Source organism: Hyperolius riggenbachi, chromosome 10 (genome assembly GCF_040937935.1).
Source record: "Hyperolius riggenbachi isolate aHypRig1 chromosome 10, aHypRig1.pri, whole genome shotgun sequence".
Taxonomy (NCBI): domain Eukaryota; kingdom Metazoa; phylum Chordata; class Amphibia; order Anura; family Hyperoliidae; genus Hyperolius; species Hyperolius riggenbachi.
Genome location: NC_090655.1, coordinates 177,586,600 through 177,610,230, shown reverse-complemented (window position 1 = coordinate 177,610,230; position 23,631 = coordinate 177,586,600). Strand labels below are relative to the sequence as shown.

General features: G+C 42.6%; 1 protein-coding gene across 1 annotated transcript in view; it reads left to right on the top strand.

Moving 5' to 3' along the window:
- Nucleotides 1-23,631, top strand: part of ERCC6 (ERCC excision repair 6, chromatin remodeling factor) — a 103,400-nt gene that overhangs the window by 38,544 nt on the left and 41,225 nt on the right. The window contains exons 9-13 of the mRNA XM_068255304.1: nt 11,837-12,007; nt 12,100-12,276; nt 16,433-16,549; nt 18,218-18,313; nt 22,523-22,741. Coding sequence (XP_068111405.1) covers nt 11,837-12,007; nt 12,100-12,276; nt 16,433-16,549; nt 18,218-18,313; nt 22,523-22,741 — 780 coding nt within the window. The remainder of the gene's footprint in view (nt 1-11,836; nt 12,008-12,099; nt 12,277-16,432; nt 16,550-18,217; nt 18,314-22,522; nt 22,742-23,631) is intronic.

Below are 23,631 nucleotides of genomic sequence, written 5' to 3'. Positions count from 1 at the left end.
TGGTAATAAAATAATTTGTAAGCTGAAACAACACACATACACTAACTTAAAACATCACTGAAATATCTGTTTATAGAAGTCTATTTCTCCAGCAGCTGCTTTTCACCCTTATTGAAGCCTATGGGCTGTTCCTGATTGCCTATAATGCATATTTACTATTGTAATGTGTACATCTGAAACAGAAGTTTGCCTTCTAAAAACAGAAAGTATTTGCAATTATTCAGGTTGGAGTGAGTCATGAAGTGTCCCACAGTGCATCACTGCTGAATATGCAAATCATCTCTTTGTTGTCCCTGATAGCTAAACACACCTCCACAACTGCTTGAATGCAATGATGTGTCAACTTGTTCATTTAACAGAGCCAAGCTAATCCATCTTGTATACAGACTGTTTCAGATAGATTGATCCTCATCAGTGCATGACATGGCTTATTCTGGCTCTATGGGGTAGGACTTGAAACACCCAGAGTTACAGATAGCCCAGCAAGCTCATGGTGAACCAAAACTCCTAGGAGTGTTTTGTTATTGTTCGGACAGGAAATTTCTATCCAAACCCATTTGTGTTCTTTGTTATACATAATGCTTTTAGGAAATTCTTTTTGTAGCCTTTAATATGAACCTCTGCCAACTGTTTTAGTAAACAGATTTTAATGATTGTTATTTTTTTTTAAACTGATGCAGATTTAAAGTCCCTTTTAGCCAACATATTTACTAGAGGTTTTCCTCATCTTATCCCCAGCTGTCATGCAACAGCTACCGATTCTAGTAAAAGCGGCAGATTTCTGGCAACAATACAGAACAGTTACCTGACTCAAATGGTAACTTTACCAACTAAGGGGAATGCGTTACTGGATTTGATCATTTCAAATAGATCCAGATAATGTATCAAATGTGCAGGTTCAAGAACATTTGGGAAATAGTGATCACAACATGGTAACGTTTGAACTGGTGACTGATAGGTCGCCGAGCAGCGGGACAAGTAAAACTATGAATTTTAGAAAAACAAAGTTCAATCAATTCAGGCAGGCACTAAGTTTGCTTAACCGGGATAATGTACTACAAGGGAAGGACACTGAAGGGAAATGGCAAGCTTTTAAAATTATTCTCAATCAATATTGTAGTAAATATATCCCATATGGAAACAAAATGTCTAGGAATAAAAAAAAGGCCTCTATGGATGAAAAGAAAGGTTAGAAATAAAATAAAGTGGAAAAAGAGTGCCTATAAGGTCGTAAAACAGAAGGGGACCAAGGCTGCATTAGACAATTATAAAGAGTGCAATAAAAGTTGTAAAAAGAAATTTAGGCTTGCAAAGATTGAAGCTGAAAATCAAATCGCTAGGGATATCAAATCTAACCCAAAGAAGTTTTACAAGTACATCAACTCTAAAACAAAAAGAAAGGTTGACTGTATTGGACTCCTAAAGGATGAGGGTGGGAACTCAATGGTGGATGACCAAGGTAAGACGGAGTTATTAAATGCTTTATTTGCTTCTGTCTTCACAAGGCAAACATCATGGTTGCAAATTACAGATGCAGAAGTCTCAATCTTCCAATTGTAATATTAAATACTTAAAGGGAACCTAAACTGAGAAGGATATGGATTTTTCCAGATAAAATAATACCAGTTGCCAGACTTTCCTGCTGATCCTGTGTGTCTAATACTTTTAGTCACAGCCCCTCAACAAGCAGGCAGATCAGGTGCTCTGACTGAAGTCAGACTGGATTAGCTGCATGCTTGTTTCAGGTGTGTGATTCAACCACTACTGCAGTTAAAGAGATCATCAGAACTGCCAGGCAACTGGTATTGTTTAAACGGAAACATCTATATCCCTCTAAGTTAAGGTTCCCTTTAATGCAGGAAGAAGTGAAGGCAAGACTAAATAAATTAAAAATAGACAAGGCAACCTGGCCCGGATGGCAAACATCCTCGGGTCCTAAGGGAATTAAGTTCAGTTATCGATAAACCCCTTTATCTTCTCTCTTGTGACTCTCTGTCAACCGGCAAAGTTCCAGTAGATTGGTGTACAGCCCACATTTTCCCATTATTTAAGAAGGGCAAAAAATCAGATTGGGAAATTATAGACCTGTTAGTGTAGCGTTAAAATAATCATATTTCTCAGCATCAGCATGGGTTTACTAAAGACAGGTCCTGTTTGACCAAGATGCTCAGCTTTTATGAGGTAGTGAACGCTAATGTGTGATATTGGGTATGCTGTAGATGTGATATACTTGGACTTTGCAAAGGCCTTCAACACTGTTCCCCACAAAAGTCTGGTGCAAAAGTTGAGGTTGCAAGGACTGGGGAAGAGTCTGTGTGCATGGATAGGGAACTGGCTAATGGACAGAAAACAAAGAGTTGTGGTCAATGGATCTTATTCAGAATGGGTGACTGTTAGCAGTGGGGTCCCACAGGGGTCAGTTCTGGGTCCAGTGCTCTTCAATTTATTTATTAAGGATCTAGTAGATGCAGTAGAAAGCAATGTTGCTATTTTTGCAGATGATACAAAATTGTGCAGGATCATCAACTCTCAGGAAGATAGGGACATACTGCAACAGGATCTGGATAGGATGGCTATATGGGCACATAAATGGCAGATGAAATTCAATGTTGAAAAATGTAAGGTCATGCATTTTTGTCGTACCAATGGTCTAGCACCATACAAAATAAATGGGATACAGATGGTGACATCAAATTTGGAGAAGGACTTAGGAGTACTCATCGACAACAAGTTAATCGTATTCAGTGCCAAGCTGCTGCAGTGAAAGCTAATACAATTTTGGGATGCATTAAAAGGGAAATGAAAAATCTTGATGCTAGCATAATATTGCCCTTGTTTAACTCTCTACTAAGGCCACATCTGGAATATGGAATTCAGTTCTGGGCACCACATTTTAGGAAAGATATTGCAGTTTTAGAGCAGGTGCAGAGGGCAATATAAAAAGCCATTTATTTAGGAAAGGGTTCTTTACAGTAAGAGTGATTAAGATGTGGAATGCATTGTCACAGGAAGTAGTTATGGCAAATTCTATATCTGCATTTAAAGGGAGCTTAGATGCTTTCCTTGCGTTGAAAGACATCCATGGCTATAATTACTAGGTATGGGTATAATTACTAGGTAATGCCCAGTGGTGGTGTTCCAAGGATTTTATCTGATTGCCATCTGGAGCCTTTAGGGGCTAATTGCACCATGCCTTGTAAGGGGTTTTTCGCCTTCCTCTGAAATAACAGGGAGGGAGCAGGGAATATGTGAGGGAACAGGCTGGTGTTGTACTTTATTTTCTGGTTGAACTCGATGGACGTATGTCTTTTTTCAACCCAAATAACTGTAACTATGTAAAACTTCTTTTAGTCTTAGATTGCACAATTTCATGATTTTCAGTGTGGCCATGTGACTATTCCTACTGATTTATAGTTTTTCTTTCCGATGACTAGTGGAGGAACTGTGCTATCTCTTGAAATGCGCCTGCGCAAAACACTCCAGACCATGTGAGCGTGACTGACAGCAACGCTCGCGCAGTAGAGGCCGACCTGGCGAGGTTGGTTTTTGAAATAGAGGGGAACCGGGACATCGGAGCTGCAGCGAGGGACATAGTGGCTGTCAGGGACTGGAGGAAGCCCCGGGTAAGTACAGCTAATTTTTTAGCTGCTCGGATGCTTCCTTTAAAAAACTGGAGATAAGTGACCAAGCGGTCAGCACTGCTACAGCAAACACAATACCATGGCATCATATTTTTAGGTGCCTTTAAACAAGTTCCTTAATATTGGTGCATACTGGAATCTGGATTTGTGCTCTTATCTATTATATGGAACTAAATATAACACTACATGCCTGATAACAGGATCATCCTGCAATCAGTTCCACCTGATGTCCTTTTTTGCTAGCTCCCTTTCTCCTCTTTTTTTGTTTTCATCTAACAATATGATGCCATTGTATTGTTTGCTGTAGCAGTGCAGACCTCCTGGATGTACACTTATCTCCAGTTTAAAAAAAAAATTGTATACGATATATATTTTTGATAAAGCTTTTTAAATATTTGTGAGAAATAAAAAATCCCTAGTTTAGAAAAATATATACTGTATATACTCTGCTATAAGTCAAGAAATTTAGGACTGACTCAAAGTATAAAAGTGGGGGGTGGACTTATACACGAGTAGTCCTAAGTTTCCCAACTTATAGCCCCCATCAGTGTGCGCTGCTTCCTCTCTTCTCCCTTCACTCGCGCTGACCTCCGTGTTTTATCGTAGCACCGCCTCCCGATGCCAGAAGAAGGAGCTACGCTAAAGCACAGAGGCCAGCGCGAGTGAATGGAAAAGAGAGAAAGCAGCGGACGGTGATGGGGCTGACTGCTTTTGCTGCAGGAATCACTTTGCACAGGATTACACAGTGCAAGTAGGAAATTGATACAGACTGCTCCCTTTGGGTGATGGTATGTGGGAGAGAGGGGGTAATTACAGGCATCAAGTGTTTGGGTGATGGTGGGAGGGAGGGCTGAAATGGAGACAGGAGCTCCCTATGGGTGATGGTGGAAGGGAGGGGTGATTTAGAGGCAGCAAGAGTTTGGGTGATGGTGGGTTGGAGGGAGGGGGTAATTAAAGGCATCAAGTGTTTGGGTGATGTTGGGAGGGAGGGGTGAAATGGAGACAGGGGCCCCCTTTGGGTGATGGTGGGAGAGGCAGGGGGAATTACAGGCAGCATGGATAAGGGGGAGTTGCAGGCAGCATGCATTTGGGTGATGGTGGAAGAGGGGGGGGGGGAGTAACAGGCAGAGGGTTAATGGCTGAATGTGTGTCCTGGAGGAGTTATTGGCTGTACTTGGGGGGCCAGGAGGGGTTAAGGACTACAATATTTTATGCAATGCATCCATTTACCCATCCTGATCCCCAAGTGTAGCCATTAACTTTGCTGGATAGACTTATACGTGAGTGATTGAAAAATTCCAGCTTATAAGGGTCAAATATTGGGGTCGACTTATACACGGGGTTGACTTGTATACAAGTATGTACAGTAGTTTGTTGCGTATATATGTATAAAATCTCTTTTAGCAGACTGAAGGTGCTTTGCAAGACCACAAGGTTTGTATACAAAATGCCAATAACATGGTTTGTGCCTTACTTGAGTTATTTTGCTATCTAGCATATTGCTACAGAAAGTGTTATTAATGGGCAGTGTGTGCAGAATTTTTTTTCTCTGGGATTCTTACCATTGGTTTACTGACGAGTGAATTTATCACTTCTGATTTCTCTGGGTGCTTAATAACACTCCCTTGAGTGCTAAGAGGAGTGCAGCTATCATCTGCTGTAAAGCAAGGCCTGCTGTATAAGGACAATTATAGTCTGGATATTATTAATCTTAACGAATAGTGAGATGGACCTGTCTTTTCAATTCTGTACAGTAAGTATGCAATTAGATTTTTATCACTGCGCAACGTGCAGTTTTGTTAACTGATTTGTTTCTTTTTCTACCACTAATTATACTTTGTTGTTTTTCACTTTTATAGTTGGAAAATTTATTTACAGGTGATCCGGTGCTCTACACCTAAAGCTTTTTGTGTAGAGCATCATTTTTGGGTTTTATTCCCTTGCCACCTGACAGTACCAGTTAAAATTTGTTGGCAAATTACCTTAAAGGGATACTGTAGGGGGGTCGTGGGAAAATGAGTTGGAACTTACCAGTGGCTCCTAATGGTGCCCCGCAGACATCCTGTGCCCGCGCTGCCACTCACCGATGCTCCGGCCCCGCCTCTGGTTCACTTCTGGAATTTCAGACTTTAAAGTCTGAAAACCACTGCGCCTGTGTTGCTGTGTCCTCAATCTCGCTGATGTCACCAGGAGCATACTGCGCAGGCCCAGTATGGTCTGTGTCTGCGCAGTACGCTCCTGGTGACATCAGCGGGAGCGAGGACACGGCAACGCAGGCGCAGTGGTTTTCAGACTTTAAAGTCTGAAATTCCAGAAGTGAACCAGAGGCGGGGCCGGAGCATCGGTGAGTGGCTGCACGGGCACAGGATGTCTGTGGGGGACCATTAGAAGCCCCGGGTAAGTTCAACTCATTTTCCCCCAACCCCCTTACAGTATCCCTTTAAGTAATTTTGTTTCCATACTAATTAATACAGTTCAAGTAACTCTGTGTAGAATGCACAAGTAGAGACTACATTCTTTAGTGAGAATAAAGCATATTTATATATTTCTACATCTCCACTCAGCGGTGCAGTCTAATGCTGGGCATACACGATGCGTTTATGCGCCGGAATAGAGCCGCTGGCTCGATGCCGGCGCGGGCACGTGGATTGATTCCCGTTCGTCCCTGCGGGCACTTCCTTATCAGCTGCTCGTTTCTTCCATTGTCCGCCCGTCGGGATCAAGCGCAGAATCGATCCGCCGCGGTGATTGGACAGGTTGAATATTATTAACTGAGCCATCAGCGGCTCGATGGATAAGAACTATCTAACCGTGTATGCCCAGCATTAGGCTATTAAGCACATTTCAGTAAGTTCTGTTTTCTACTTGCTTTTTGTCAGAATCCGCTCTGTTGGTCTTGATTCCCTGGACTGTTTGGTTTCTGGCAGAATCTGTTCTGCTGGTCTTGATTCCTTGGACTGTTTGGTTTCCTATGCTGGTTACATATTGCAGTCCAGGGAAGGGAGACCTCTTTGTCAGCTTGCAAGGCTGACTGATTTGCATTCACTTATCTGGCAATCTGCTTGTCTGTTTCCTTTAAAGGTTTCCAGTATAAATGTCACTTCCTCCCAGAATTCCTCGCTCGTCATAGTTCCTCATTTGGGAAACTTACCTTAGAGCCTCAGCATTTTGTTACTATATTCTAGTGTAGTTAATTCTTGGGGAGTGCTCCTTGCACTCCTATTTAGTGCAGTCAGGTTTGTGTTATAATTTGTACTGCCCATTAGGGTTGCAACGGTATGAAAATTCACGGTATGATAACCGTCAAAAGAAATACCACGGTATGACGGTATTACGGTATACGGTATTGCGCAATTATTCTCATTACAATTACCCTTATAAAAATGAGAAAAGGTCAACGTTGAACAAACTCTTCTTTATTAAACCATTAATGGTTAGGGTCCTCCTGTCATGCTTGAAATATTTACTCTTCTAAATGTAAAAAAAAAAAATACCAAAAGTAAATCTCATTCTCCCGTGTCACATGACTGCCTATGGCAGAGAGGGCAGATAATAAGGCCATTTGAAAGCACAGTAGGTTAATATGTCTGCTTCCATGAATCAGGAAGTAGAAACTGTGCAGATTTATTTTAGGATTTGTATCAGCTGTAACAAAGAAAGAAATTGCTGTTGCATATCTTTGAGCAGAGGAGGGCGTTTTGAGTTCAGGTCCACTTTAAAAATGCTGGTGGTACACTTTACTATACACCTTAAAGTGTACCAGAGATGAAGCATAGTGAAAGTTTTATATATATACCTGCGGCTTCCTCCAGCCCCATCATGCGCACAGATCCCTCCCACGCCGCCATCCTCAGCTTTTTCTATCGCTGGTATTGAGTCCGGTAACTTGAGCCAGTCGTGGCCAGTCTGAGCATGTGCAGTGCGTTCTCTACAGCGGAGAATAATACTACGCAGGCGTAGTACTATTTTCTGCAAGAGATGGAGGGAGCGCACTGCGCATGCGTAAAATGGGCCGCGACTGGCCGAAGTTACTGGACTCAATACCAGCAATAGAAAAGGCTGAGGATGGCGGCGTGGGAGGGATCTGTGCGCATGATGGGGCTGGAGGAAGCCCCAGGTATGTATATAAAACTTTCACTATGCTGCGTCTCTGGTTTCCTTTAAATGATACCAGAGCTGAAAAATGAAATGCAAATGGGTGGAGCGGATATGAATTAGGTGAAGTCCTGTGCTAAGCCACTGCGGACGATTTCTTTAAAAAGTAGGGGGACAGAGTAGAACAGGGGGGAGCGGTGGGCATGAGGACACGTGACCTCACACAAACGAACGTACATCAGGCAGACATCACACAAAACACACACACACCAATCCGGCAGGCAGACATCCATCCATCCATCCATCCGGCAGACATCACACACACATGCCATACATATACACACTAGCTGCATTCATACAAACACAGCACCTCTCACACAGCAACACTGCTTATCTGGTGTCATAAGCTTCAGCTCCTCAAGTGCAGTGCGTCTCTCACTCCTTCTCCCGGGCGGGCGGCATACTCATTTTCATGGGGGAGGAGAGCTGGACATTCCTTTGAACACTGATCTGTATCAGTGTTTATGTCAGCTCTGCAGTCGGGGGAGGCAGGGGGCTGCGTGCATCTAGCAGAAGGGAGAACGGGCTGTAGCCTTTTCTCATTTGCCGTATTTATTTAGCAGGAATGACCTGGTGACTCCCCCTCTGCCTTTGTGGTACAGTCCACAATAAAAAGAAACCACAAGCAGATACATTGCCGGGGAAATAGATCTCCGTGTGCGCTCCAGCCGTGGCCGCGTCATTACAGGACGCGCATCACCACCCAGCTCCTGCACTCATGTCGGCAAGCCTCCCGCAATCAGAAACTAGCTTTGGGAGCTTGCCTTCGTTACAAAGGGAGACATAGAGCAGGACAATGCCGGAGCAGTGGCGAGATGCGGAAATACAGCAAAAACCGGTATTTCCCAAAAGTGATTACCGTGATTACCGTGCTTCGTAAAACCGTGGTATACCGTAATACCGGTAAATCGCGGCAACCCTACTGCCCATTCTGTCTTGTCTTGTCTGTGCGATTGTACAATTGCCAGCGGTGGCTGATAGTAAATCGTTCTGTCCTGTTCTTAGATCGCATTCGCCCTAGCGTTAGAGGCGGTGGATCTTTCTTGTCTGTATCTTGGAGTGTAACCTTAGCTGCGGTTGCTACTGGTTACTCCTTCTGTCTGTGTTGTCTGGAACAAACGCTTGCTGTTGTCTGGTATGAGGCAACCGATTAGCAAGCGTTCGCGTTATCTGTTCTCCGTGTTCATTTGTTAGTCAGGGTTGGTACGTTTTGTCACTGTTGCGCTTAACGTGCGGTGACCGTACTGTTAGCGCGCTTGTCTCTGTTGCGCATGTCGTGCGGGGACCGCGTTTAGCTAGTTCGTTTGTTATTTTCATTGGCGTTCAGATTGTGGTGATTTGCTGTGTCTTCCTCACTCAGTTCACGCTCTGTCTTTACTCAGTCTTGTGTTGCTGATAGCTATCGCCTCTCTTGCGATTAGCTTTCTTACTCTGGTCTGTTCTGATGTGATATGTCTACCGTCGCTGGGTGGCGACTAGATTGGTAGACATTTACATAGTCTGTCTCTGTTCTTGCTTTCTTCTGAGTTGCTACTTTGTTGCCCAGTCTTGCTTAATCGTACAATTTCAATCTGGCATCTGTGGCTGTACAGAGGACTTATCCCTCTGTACTCCACAGCTCCATCTGCTGGTTGGAATTCTCCTCTACATATAATGGGTACTCTGCTTCTGTGTCTGTGGGAGATTCCCAGCTTTTTCAGCGCACTTGGCGTGCGCTGACTTTGGAAATCACCCGCAGATCGTTACACTTTTCTTCATGCTGGGAGGTAACTAATTTGTGTATAGTTGTAGAATTAAAACAAACTTGCATTTAAACATTCATCCTTAAGGGTATGTTTCCACTTGAGCGGCGCGATTTGCTCGCGGAATCTGCGTCAACGAATCCGCATGCGGTTGCGGATTCGTTGACGTTTCCATGCGGATTTTCACGCGAAATCGCCCGCGGTTTTAACGACGCGATTTTAACCATGTCAATGCCGGCAAGCATTGACATGGGTTTTTAGACGAAATCGCACGCGGAAACGCCGGGAAAACCGCAAGACTAAAGAGCTTGCGGTTTTCCTATTTAGTTACATTACCGACGATTCGCGTGCGGATGTGCGGCGTGCGAATTCTGACGCCTCTGCTGTGCAGATTTTTTCTGCATAGCGAGCCGCACAGAATGCCTGACAAGTGGAAACAGCGCCATCCACTTGTATTGGTTGAGCGAATCTGCATGCAGGAAACGCATGCAGATTCGCTCGAGTGGAAACGAGCCCTAACAGGTATCTGAAATAACATGTAACATAAGGTAAACATGCATACATGATCCCAATTTTACCAAGAACTAGCCTGTGTTCCTTGTGTTTTTGTTCTCACTGTAAGGATTAAGAATCCAAGGCTCTAAACAACATTTTCTGAGCAGTAAGTGTAAATTTCAGGGATAACTAATTAGTGATTGTAAAACTCCTGTGTGATTGAGAAAAACACATCTCAGAGAAAGGAAACTGTTAAAAAAAGTTCAAAACTTGTTGTGTAAGAGCGGAATAACTTAATAATGTATCTGAGGCAGTCAAAACTTAAAACCAGTGTTTTAACTTTTAAAGGGCACCTGAGTAGGGGGAGAGAAAAAAAAATGATACATACCTGGGGCTTCCTTCAGCCCTCTCCAGGCTGATCGCTCCCTCACCTCCTGAATCATCCGCATTTCGCCCCAGAAAGTCCTCCAGTCGGGGCTAGTCGGCGCAGACACAGTCCGATCGCGCGCACTCCCTCGTCACACTCCCATGGCTGGCAAAGCGGGTACGTGCAGCCAGCTCGCGCATGCGCAGTATGCCCCAGACCGGATTACTTTCTGGGGTGAAATGCGGACAATCCAGGAGGCAGAGGAGGACAGCGAGGAAGCGATCAGCCTGGAGGGCACTGGTGGAAGCCCCAGGTATGTATAATTTTTTTCTCAGCTTTTCTCTAAACGTGAAGTAAGACTATAGGATTCCAGGAAAATCCTATCTAGGATTAGCACTACAGACACAATTGTTTATCGCATCAGTATTTTTTTTCAAGGTCTTAAAGGGCCACTATTGAAAAAAATGTGAAATACATGTAAACACATACAAATAAGAAGTACATTTTTTTAGGGTAAAATGAGCCATAAATCACTTTTGTCCTATGTTGCTGTCACTTACAGTAGGTAATAGAAATCTGCCAGAACCAACAGGTTTTGGACTAGTTAATCTCTCCATGGGGGATTCTCAGCATGGCCTTTATCCTTTATAAAGGCACTCCCTGAAAAAAAAATTATACAGTGATGCTGGCCAGCCTCCCTGCATACTGCACACTTTTTGACAGTTGAACAGCGCAACCGCCATTCACTGAGTGCTTTTGAAAATAATGAAAACCCTGAGAACCCACCAAGAGGAAATGGGCTAGTCCAAAACCTGTCGGTTCTGTCAGATTTCTATTACCTACTGTAAGTTGCAGCAACATAGGAATAAAGTAATTTGTCTCGTTTTACTCTGGAAGAAATGTATTTCGTATTTGTATGTCTTTACATGTATTTCAAACGTTATTATTTTTGCGATAGTGTTCCTTTAAGGGACATCTATCTATAAAAACTACTTTTATTTCAATACCAAATATTAGGGTACACATTACCACTTTCAGTAAGTGTACTTCTTTACACAGCTCTCGCTCTGCTTTCAGATAATGCCATTAGTTTCTGAGGCTTGCAGCTACAGAAAATGACTGAACTGGCGGACTACACTATTACCTGCAACTTTCTGAAAGAAACTTCTAGAGGTGGTGGAAAGGGGTTAAAGATTTCCAGCAATATGTGTTCATGGTCTTCACCTAGCTCACAAAGCCTCAAAAAGTCCTTTACTGTGTTCTGCCTGCGTATTATTGCATACATAGATTATATAACCCTGTAGACTAATGATTATTAAGATTGGGTATACCAAGATTTATGCTATACCTGTAAAGAATGTCCTAGATCTAAAAATACCTCAAAGGCAAAGTTGTGCTTTTTGCTGTAAGTTACATTTTTCCTCTTTTTGACACAGATCAAGCTAATTGGTGAAATTGGCAGAAGTCGAGGTATTATTATTACCTCTTACTCCAATGTGCGCCTTATGCAAGAAGAACTGCAAAAATATAATTGGCATTATGTAATTCTTGATGAAGGACACAAGATCCGCAATCCAAATGCAGCAGTTACACTGGCTTGCAAACAGGTAAGTGGCCTTAAATTGTCTGGATTATTAACACCATGAACAAACAAGCTAACAAAGCTTTTAAACCAAGAAAAACCTCTTTTACTTTTTAGCTCCGCACTCCTCATCGCATCATCCTTTCTGGGTCTCCAGTGCAGAACAATTTACGGGAGTTATGGTCTCTATTCGACTTTGTCTTCCCAGGGAAACTGGGTACTCTGCCTGTATTCATGGAACAATTTTCTGTACCCATCACCATGGGAGGATATTCAAATGCATCACCTGTACAGGTCTGGATTGCTTTGTTTTACTTGTTTCATTTATGTATTTTACATGACCAAATTTAGATGGTATATATTAACTTTCACTTTTCTGGTTATCATCTAGAATACAGCAAAGACAAAACTTAATTTTTTTTATATATATTTTGAATTATTTGTAATTCTGTATGTGTATTGTGTTGGTGCTTACATGTTAACAATTCACTACTAATACCTCACGTCATATCTGCCAGAGAGAATAATTCTAACTAAAAGCAATGAACTCTTTCTGCTTGCTGTCAGAATTGTTGGAAATATATTGGCATTTGCTATTCTGCTTTCTGCTGTGTTTAGGTACTGAAGTAAGTGACATAAAACAGCTATGGACCAAAAATGTTTTGTTCTACCTTTTCTTTATCAGTCTAATTTTTTATGCTGACTAGTCCTCTACAAAGCAGTCCTAAAGTGGTAAAATAAAACGTTGTGAACTGCCTCAACCTAACATACCAGCCTGCAACTATTTTTCTAAAACAAGTCTTCAGTGAGTTTCAGGCCCTGTTAACAGTGCTCAGTTGCGTTGCAGAATAATTCTGCTTGTCAAATCACTGCCCATACAATTCTATAGGTCTGTTCACAGTACTGATGGCATTATTCTAACTAGCCGCAGATGTAGGCTTTGTATTAATGTCTATGTCCAGTCTCTATTGCAGTTCACACTTATGGTGCATTATAACACGTGCGTTATGCACCTGATTTCTGTGAACCTAGCCTCAAGGTATCTTAGTAAAAAAAAAAAAAAATGGGACCTGGCAGCTATCATATCTATATTGCACATGAATATCGTTCAGCCTTGTATCTTGGAGCAGAGATTATAATTCAGATTATTATGTAGCTTGGTGGCATGTATGTCCTTTCACAAAGTTTATTTTATTTTATTTAATTGAAAATTGCTTTAGCTCTTTTCTTGCGTTATTTTACAAAATCATAAATGCTAAGTAAGGCAACCCCAAGTTATTTTAAACTGCTAGCTGATGACGTCTCAGCATTTTCTTTAACGTTGTCATATAAATACACATTTGCATTTGGATCTTAAAGTGTACCGAGAAGAGTCTCAGGTACCGTACTTACCTGAGGCTTCCTTAAGGCCGCTCGTCTCGCCATCTCCCCGGGTGACTCTTGCCACCCGCAACTTAGCCTGAAAGCATGACCAGGCACGCTCCTCCATCACGCACCCGTGGCTGGGAGCGTTCTGCACTTGCGCAGTACTACTGCGCTGGCGCAGAACGCTCCCAGAGACAGGAGTGCGACGGAGGAGCGTGCCTGGCCACGCATGCACATTGGAGTGCGATTTGGCCAGGTTTTTGGGCAGAATTGCGGTTGACAGAAGTCACCTGGGGAGACGGCGAGATACAAGAGCGGTCTTAAAGGGGCTTTTAAGGATGCCCCAGGTAAGTATTGAACCTGAGACGTTCTACTTTACGCTTTTCTTTAGACTGTAAAAAATGGTTAGTTAAGCCAAAAACCATATTGAATGCATAATATACCTAGCCCCCATTGAACTGGCTGGTTTGGTGCTTCGCTGTAAGAAAAAAAAACATTCTCTTTTATAAATAAAAATAGTTGTGAATGTATTTATCCCTCTTGCCCTTTTCATATCCCAGTAATTTTTTTTTGATAGACCTCTCTATCCTTAAATCATATTGTATTCTCAGTTTTCTCAATTTATTACATTGATATTAGCTTTCGTTCAGTTTAAAATGAAAATGAATGCGATAAAGGTGAGAAATCTTGGGATTTATTGTACAGCTGACTACCAATCATATTTAGGTTAATGTCACACTGCATTCATTCTCTTCACTAATCCCAGATTAACCAAAGAAAACCTAATGCAGTCCTTTCTCTTTCATCAGATGTTAATAAAAGGATTCACCCCAAGGCTTTTTAAACATTTATTTGCTACAATGACTCCCTGCAAAAATAGGGTCAGTTGTAATGGAAAAAAAGCAAAAGGTCCAACAGCTGTTGGTGGGATTTATATTTAATTCAGAAAAAGGTGAAGATTAAATATGGTTTTGCAGTACATCGTGACCAGCAGTTATATTTATTTTAAGAATATTTTACGCAATAGCCAGAAAAGTCAATTTCCAGTCCATTTTTTTTTTCAAAAATAAAATTTATGTTGTGAAGTACTGTGTATAAAAAGTGCTAAGTCCCATTATTTTAAGAAATATTACACCCATGACTTTATTTAAAAGTTGTGCTATGTAACACACAGCAATACACGTGGTATTTTGCACAAACCATCCTTTTTGCACATTGTGCTACTATTATTGTACTTATTCACACTATATAAAGTAAACCTGACATGGGCACACTAAAAGATTTTATACTTACCTGGGGCTTCCTCCAGCCCCATGAGCACCGGTGCATCCCTCGCCATCCTCCCGGGTAGCTCAGTTCGCTTGGTATTGGCCCCGGTAACTAGCTTAGCTGAGCCAGTTGGCTCTTCTGCGCATGCAGGTAGGGGCTGCGCATGCGCAGGAGAGCCGACTAGCGCGACTGAGCCAGATTACCAGGACCGATACAAGGTGAACGGAGGCATTTGGGACGATGGCGATGGACGCATTGGTGCTAATGGGGCTGGAGAAAGTATAAAATCTTTGTGTGCCCATCTCAGGTACATTTTAAGACAAAATTTTAAAAATAAACTTAAATCTCTATGGCCAAAGCAGTAATCTAAACTCTGTTACTGTAGTTACTAGTCCACAGCATCTTGATTTGTGTTATTTTTTTCAGACTTTTCAGCAATACTTACTTTTAAGGAAGTAAACCTGCCTGATGAAACCATCCTCCAAATGTGGATATTAAATAATGAACTATAAGACACTGGATTAGTTTAATTAGAAGTGGGCTGCACAATGTTTCTGTACAAGTGATGTGAGATTGCAAGTAGGCCAACTGCAAGAGCAGATAGATGAGGGCTATAAGAAATAACAAACTAGTATGATGCCATTTATGAGATCAGGCCTTTTCCACTAAAAGTTATAAATTAAAATAAAATTGGTGAGGAAAGGTGAGTTAATTGTTTAAAACGATGAGTTCATACAGTCTGCCCAAATTTGAGAAAACCTCTTTCTGGTTTGCATAATGGGGAAGGGTTAGAACTCCTTTAGTCTTATACTGTTGGAGATATTTTCCCTTGCTTCCTGCCCCTGGGACCCTTATGCAGTAGAAAGGATTATATTTACAAAGTTAGGCCAAACCATACCAAAAACTTAACATGAGAGGTGTACACTGTCAAGAAATTGTGTTCTGAAAGAAAGTAACTAAATTAATTTAAAACAATATTTGTCAGATCAGCAGAATTTACCAACATTGTGTTTTTATGATAATTAATTTAATTTACATTCCAACAGCATTTCATCCTCTCCTCATCTTATTTGAATAAGCACTTCATTTGTGTTTTAATTGCATTTCCATTCCATTTAATTCAAAACAATCTGTAAAGGGCTTCCAGTGCAGAACAGGCCTCGCTCAGTTTGCAGTACTACTACTCAAAGCAAAGACAAATCAAAATTCCAATATATGTTGCTCCCTAACATCACATCCAAACTGTGTGTAAAATCCATACAGTTTATTTGAGAAAAACAGGAAAAATCTTAACCAGCAACCTGTTTGTCCATTGAATCTGTGGACTTTTCCCAGTACAAGATGCAACTTTAATTTCCTTAATTATAGAAGAGCTACCTCCTCATAATTTAAAGGGAAGGTCTGTGGTATTCAAAAACAAAAATCTACTTACCTGAGGCTTCCTCCAGCCCCTGGAAGCTGACCTGTGCCCTCGCTGCAGCTCCACATCCAGCCGGTGGCCCGGGGTCCGCTTCGGTGCAGATGCATGAGAGCTGCTCGGGGTCTCGCTGACATAGTCTGGAGTGTACTGTACCTGCGCAGAACACTCCAGATGACGTAAGTGCGAGCAGGCGCTGTAGATGCCCATTTGCATCTGCACCGGAGGGGATTCCCGGGCCACCGGCTGGTAGCGGAGCTGCGGCGAGAGCACAGGACGGCTGCCAGGGGCTGGAGGAAGCCCCGGGTAAGTAGATTTTTGTTTTTAAATACCTCAGATCTGTCCTTGAAGTATTTAACTTCATTTGACAGTTCCAATAACACACGTTACATCTCCTAGGTTAAAACTGCATACAAATGTGCCTGTGTGCTACGTGATACTATAAATCCATATCTTCTGAGAAGAATGAAGGCAGATGTGAAGATGAGCTTGTCTCTTCCTGACAAAAATGAACAGGTGATTTATTTGTTATATGTAAAGTATGAGTGTGAAGTTGTGAGTAGAAATCTCAAGCAAAAACAGATTTTGACATAACTGGGGAAAAAAAGTGGTTGAGTACTGTATGTAAAAAGCTTTGCAGCAGTTTCTTGAAGTTTTAGCTTTCAGGAGGGATATCATTCATCAGATGAGGGCAATAATATCCCTTTCAGGTGGGCGGTCTGCCCGGGTAAGTGATTTTACCGCCCGGATGTAATTTATAGCCTCCTTCCAAGGCTGAAGTTCTTTATCTTCACTATATTAAAGAGACTCTGAAGTCTCATAAAATTCACCTTTTTATTTTAAAAATCTCTTTTACATCACTGCGCTAACTAAAACGCTGCATTCCAGCGGCTGAACACTAACAAAATCCCCCCAAACTCCCCGGGGCACACTGCGGGGAGCGCTTCTGTGAGAGGCAGAGCTTTTGGCTGTAGCTCTGCCTCTCCACGTGTCTATCAGCGTGGATCGCCGCCTCTCCCCCGCCCCTCTCAGTCTTCCTTCACTGAGAGGGGTGGTGGAGAGCCGGAGATACGCGCTGATTGACGCGCATGGAGGCAGAGCTGCGGCTGAAAGCTCTGCCTCCTCCAGCAGCAAAATCCACAACCAAGAAAGTTGTGGATTTATCGGGGGAGAGTTGAGGGGAGTTTGGGGGGATTTACTTAGTGTTCAGCCGCGGGGATGCAGTGTTTTAGTTAGGGCAGTGATGTAAAAGAGATTTTTTAAATAAAAAGGTGAATTTTATGAGTCTTCAGAGTCTCTTGAAGTTCAGTGGGCAGAGGCTGTGTCGATGCAGACAGCCCACTGCTGTCAGAGACACCATCTCTCCCTCCTTCTTAGCTCCTTCCTATCAGCAGCGTGAAGGGGTGGGGGAAGCTTGTAACAGTACAGCACAGGTGTTCACAAAAAGTATTTTTTTTTTTGCTAGCCAGTGGCTTAAAAGGTATTTTATGACAAGTTCTGAAAAAGTAAATTGCATATGGCCCCCTGTCTTTAACTTTATAATTCTATAGTTATTTTAAGGATTGAAATGTTTACTTTAGAAATCATGTGCAAATAAAAATAGGCACACCACACAGTGCTGTAACATGGTTACAGTCATTTATTTTAACATGATTGGTTAAACTCGAGTGATGTGGTTTACAGTGCCAGAGAAAAACTCTGCAAAAGTCTCTGAGAAAAATCTCAGCAACATATGGATAAGGATATATGAGAGTATATCTTTGAAACCCTGTGTTAGAATAAAGTTTCAGTATACATGAATTCACTTAAAGCTAATGGGACTCATTTAAAAAAAAATAAACCAGATACTTACCTAAGGTGAGGGAAGGCTCTGGGTCCTAATGAGCTTTCTCTCTCCTAATGAGCCTTCTCTCTCCTTTACATAAGGAGAGGCAGGGCTGCACTAAAGGCATCGGGAGAGACGAGGGAAGGCTCATTAGGACCCACAGCCTTCCCTCTCCTTAAATATCTGGCTTTTTTTTTCATCAGTGGTTCCCATTTACTTTAAGAAAGCTGTCTTAGCAAGTGTTATTCTCTGTGAAGTTTCATTAGTAACTCAAACTGGGGAGAATAATGGGGATCAAGACCTGAATGAAACTTTAGACTTTAACCAGTGTTGATACTGTTCTATACTTGTTTCTTTAGGTTTTGTTTTGCCGCCTAACAGATGACCAGAGGCAGGTGTACCAGACATTTATCGATTCTAAGGAGGTTTATAGCATTCTGAATGGAGACATGCAGGTGAGAAACATACACACCCTGAATGAGAAAAGTATAGATATGGCACTGTGGCCCATATTCAATTCACTTTTCACCTAAGTTTTCTCCTAGGTGGTAATTTTTCATCTTCACTTTAAAATAACTTTTCAGCATTTCACAATTGAAAAAGTAACTGAAGTAGTTAAAAAGAACTATCAAAATTATTCTGAATATTGTCTTACTTGCAAAGGCCATTTTATTACTGAGATGTTAAAATAAGACCTAGGAGAAAAAGTGAATTGAATAACGGCCTGTGGGCCAGATTTATCAAAGCATTACCGACAGTTTTTTCTTCTTAAACAGTTCTAACCAGCAGAGGGACAGTTCTGCATGATAAGAAACTTCTTAAATCCTACGTAATAGCGGCATGAATTTCTAGAGCTGCACTACAGTTAAGAAAAGTGCAAATCCATCCCTAAAGTGTCGCAGATTAAGAAGTGCTTAAAGTGAACCAGAGACTAAGCACCCTCATTTATTTTACCATATATATCAGTGGGAACATTAGAGAAAACACCTACCCTGTTCTCTGTTTCATTCTTCATTGCTTAGCCTACTTGTTATCAGCCCTGATAAAATCCCCGACTGAGCATTCGGTCTGGGTTTGCTCAGGAATCACAGCGGAGTCATTATACCAAAGCCAGAAGGGGACAGGCTTGGGCTTTAAAATACATCAGAGAAGACACTCGGCTATAATGATTCCTGAGCAAAGCCAGACTGGATGCTCAGTCTGGGATTCGTCTCTGGTTCACTTTAATAGCAGTTCTACAACTTGTGGAGCAGTGCAGGCTAGACATGATTTGTGTAGGGCTCCTCTCCCCTGCTAAATTCCTCACAGCCTGCTGGTATCAATACAGCAGATGTGTTGGTTACCTCAGCAACAGCTATTTACCTCACACACTGCACTATCTGAGAGACCTTTCTAACTCCTACTATTTTACAATACAATACAATAACATTTCTATAGCGCTTTTCTCCCGTAGGACTCAAAGCGCTTAGGCTCTCTCAGATTCAGTAATTGGTAGTTGGATGAAGTATTCACACAACAAAAGTTATATTTCTGCAAATGCCAAACTGAACAGGTGGGTTTTCAGTCTGGATTTAAACACGTCCAGGGATGGAGCTGTCCTGATCTGTTGAGGTAAGGAGTTCCAAAACGTAGGGGCAGCATGACAGAAGGCTCTGGGACCAAAAGTTTCAAAGTGGACTCTGGGTAGAACTAGATTAGAACCTGTGGATCTGAGAATGCGGGGATTGCTACGCAGCTGCAACATATCTTTCATGTATCCAGGGCCCATATTATTCAGAAATTTAAATGTCAGTAGGCTGGTCTTAAATAGGACCCTCTATTCTATAGGTAGCCAGTGAAGGGAGTGCAGGACTGGCGTTATATGGCAGTGACGGGGTTGTTTGGGTAGCAGTCAGGCAGCAGTATTCTGTATCAGCTGTAGGCGGTATAAGACCTTTTTTGGAAGGCCAGTGTAGAGAGCATTGCAGTAGTCCAGTCGGGAGGTAATGAAGGCATGAACTAAAGCTGGTAGATCTTCTGGGGTGGGCAGTTACTAGGCCTCCTGCAATGATTCCTGGGAGGGGATAGAGAGCCCTGTGCCACTCTATCTCTCCAATCACTGGATTAAGTGAAGTCCACAGACATACAGTAACTGCACTAACTACATGATATACTGTATAATCTGGCTAACATAACCACACATCTTTCATTCTTCCCTATAAGAATACTGTACAACAACCTCCCTCCCTCCATGGTGTAACATGCATGAGTATGGAATTTATGGGATGCAATCCAGGCACATGTATGATGTGACTCCAAAAGCTTGCCACTCAACTACCCTTCAGGTTAGGCATGGCCTGAAGGGCAGAAGCAGTATAACACAGTTTGAATCAAGAGGTTATTTTAAAGGAAGGAAACTACTATCTAGTTATTTCTGAAGATGCCTGAGACAGTTCTGCAGGGATTTCTAAAAACCTACCAATATTTTGTCTCAGACACTCTTGATAAATGTTCCCTTGTGTCTTTTGGCTATCATTCTTAAACTGCAGCACTGGGTTGCACTGTTACACTTTTCCACTGTCTTAAACAATCCTCCTTTTAGTTCCTAAAAGTATGACTGTATTGAGTCCACATGTGAAGAGCGATGTGTCCACATGTATCTGTATCCTGAAAGTACTGAATTTTGTCGGTGCTGTGTAAATGAGTCAAACTTGTAAACTAGTCCTTTAGTTTTACAGCTTTGAAAGATTGAAGATCCTCTATAATAAAACCTGTGTCCCTGCGTCACACTGTCCCTGTGTAGCTGGGTCTTTGCTTTTTGCTACTTCGCATGTGCGCAGCACAGACCCAGCCTCACAGAGACAGGAGGACAGGGACGGGGCCAGGGAACCAAGCAGGCGACGTGTTAGCGGGCGGCCGGGTGTGCGGCGGATGCGCGCGTTCGGACCCATGGGTGGCGGGCACGTGGCGAGAAACACAGACCTAGTGCCCGTTTTTAAACAGGCTTAGGTTTGCTAGTTGAAAGATAATTTCTTCACTACACCTAACGCACACCTGAACTAGCACACACAAAAAAATATTTTTACTTACCAGGTGCTCCTTCCACTTCCAGCACCCTGTGTGTCAGGTCCCTCAGCAATCCTCCAGGTCCCTTCCATCCTCCCACTGTCAATTCACAAAAGATCTGCGACTGGATCTTTAGTCACGCCTGCTACAAAAACGTACTGCCATTCACGCACACCCACGATCGTGCTTCAATTGCTGGGAGCGTTATGTGCATGGTCAATATATTCTTTTTGAGAACCTTGCATAGTAGGAAAAACTGGAGCTCTAATAATTATACTATGCTGCGCTGACGTAAAAATTGGATTAATATACAGTAAAAGTTCAGTTGGTGGTGGGTTGCAAACTACAATGCGCAACTTCAACCATCATTGCACTATGGATTGCACTATGAGCAATCCACTGGCACCTCCACATTGACTGAGTATCATGGCAAAGAGAGCTCTTGTGACTTCAGCGTAGTACCACCACCTTATCCTTTTTCCTAGACCCTCAGCAAGATGGGTCAACAGTGCATTTGGGTCACCTATGCTCCCCAGCCTTGTCCAGAACTCTCCCTCTCTGCTCCCACTTGTGTAAACCATAGACATTTAAGCCTCTATAGCGTAAAACACACACCGAGTGGTGGATGAGGACGCAATACAAGCAGTGGAGGCGGCCATTGGCATGAGACATGGAGAACGAGCAGCCAGGTTCCAAGCCACCCAGGTGGCAAATACACAGGGTAGAGCCTAAAAAAACTCTGTGTGTGCTTTTCTGCTGTGAAATGTGAGTTTTCAATTTTAATAGTATTACACTTTTAACAAAGCAGGTCATTTTGGCATCAACATTGGGCGCTGTCTATGCTGCGCTCCCCACGCAAGAGTAATTTGGGGATCTGGCGATCGCCAGACCCCGAATGACATGTCCTTCTGAGTTTGTTGCTACAACTCAGAGGGTGAATAGTATTTAACGCTGCCAGGGATTTGATCGGCAACAGGGTGAGCTGTCATTTGGCGGCAGAACCATGCGTACGCACTGTTAAGATGTTTTTACGCTATGGAGGCTCAAATGTTCTATATTTGAGGTGTATTGAGTACATGAGATCTGCACAAGTGGGAGCAGATAGTAAGACATCTGGATAAGGTGGGGGTGGCCTTGTTGACCCATCCTGCTGAGGTTCTAGGAAAAAGGATAAGTGCCCCTTTTTATAGGGTGAGGTGATACTACTCTGAAGTCACAAGCTCCAGTCGCAGATATTTTGGAGCTAACAGCAGGAGAACAGAGGGTGCCCTAAAGGAAGCTGAAGGACCTGACACACTATGGGAGGCCTTTTAATAAGCCCTTGGAAATCCATTCTGCTAGTTCAGGTGTGCTTTAATTCTCGGTCACATGTTACCATTTACCAGTTGGGTTCAGCTACTGCTTCCAGACCATTTTGCATAAAAAACAGGGGTCATGCACTTCAAAGTGTAAGCCATCAAGAACTCTTTGCTAGAAACAGGGAGAATATGATTTCAAAACAATAGAAACTACAGCTACACGATTCTGGACACACACTGATTTTAGTGACATTTACTGTTTTTGTATTTTCCATCCTTTTGTGATACATTGGGGTTCTTAATCAGTTATCTTTTGTGCAGGTGTTTCCTGGTCTAATCGCCTTACGAAAGATCTGCAACCACCCAGATCTATTTAATGGAGGCCCTAAAATCTTGAAAGGCACAAGAGATGAGGATCTACAGGAGGATGAACAGTTTGGCTACTGGAAGCGTTCTGGAAAATTGATAGTGGTGAATGCACTCCTGAAAATCTGGCACCAGCAAGGACATAGAGTTTTGTTATTCACTCAGTCTCGGCAGGTTCGTAATGCAAAAACTCCACTTCATAGACCTCCACCTCTTTATTTCTGGCGATATTGTGTATTAATGAGGCTTACCTAATAGATATACATGTTGATGTAAGTTAGAAACACTATACTCTTTATAACTTAATTACATTCTTTGTGTCATGCAAATGAATAAAGAAAAACTGACCAATGTGTTAAAATATTTCACATCTTAATTAGATGAACAAATACCTAAAACAAGGCTGATGTTAATGGACATTGAAAGTCAAAATGAATAGCAGTTTGAGAGATGCAGAAGGATAAAAAGAATATGGGAAAGTAAGGGGTTTAAGAGACAGAGATACTGGTACATAGTGAATGACAAGAAAAACAAAGAAAGTGGGTAGGCACAGAGCAGGAAGTTGAACAGAAAACCTAGAGAGCAAGAAGGAGCACACATCAAAGTGATGGAGGTTGAGTAATAACATGGGTGATAGAATTTGAGGTGTGAATGGTGTAGTGCGACCAAAAAGCTGGAGGTGGAGTCTCTTCCAATACAGCACTTTGCCTCTGTCTTCTTAAAGGGATACTGTAGGGGGGTCGGGGGAAAATGAGCTGAACTTGCCCGGGGCTTCTAATGGTCCCCCGCAGACATCCTGTGTTGGCGCAGCCACTCCCCAATGCTCCGGCCCGGCCTCCGGTTCACTTCTGGAATTTCTGACTTTAAAGTCAGAAAACCACTGCGCCTGCGTTGCCGTGTCCTCGCTCCCGCTGATGTCACCAGGAGTGTACTGCGCAGACACAGACCATACTGGGCCTGCGCTGTGCGCTCTTGATGACATCAGCGGGATCGAGGACACGGCAACGCAGGCGGAGTGGTTTTCTGACTTTAAAGTCAGAAATTCCAGAAGTGAACCGGAGGCG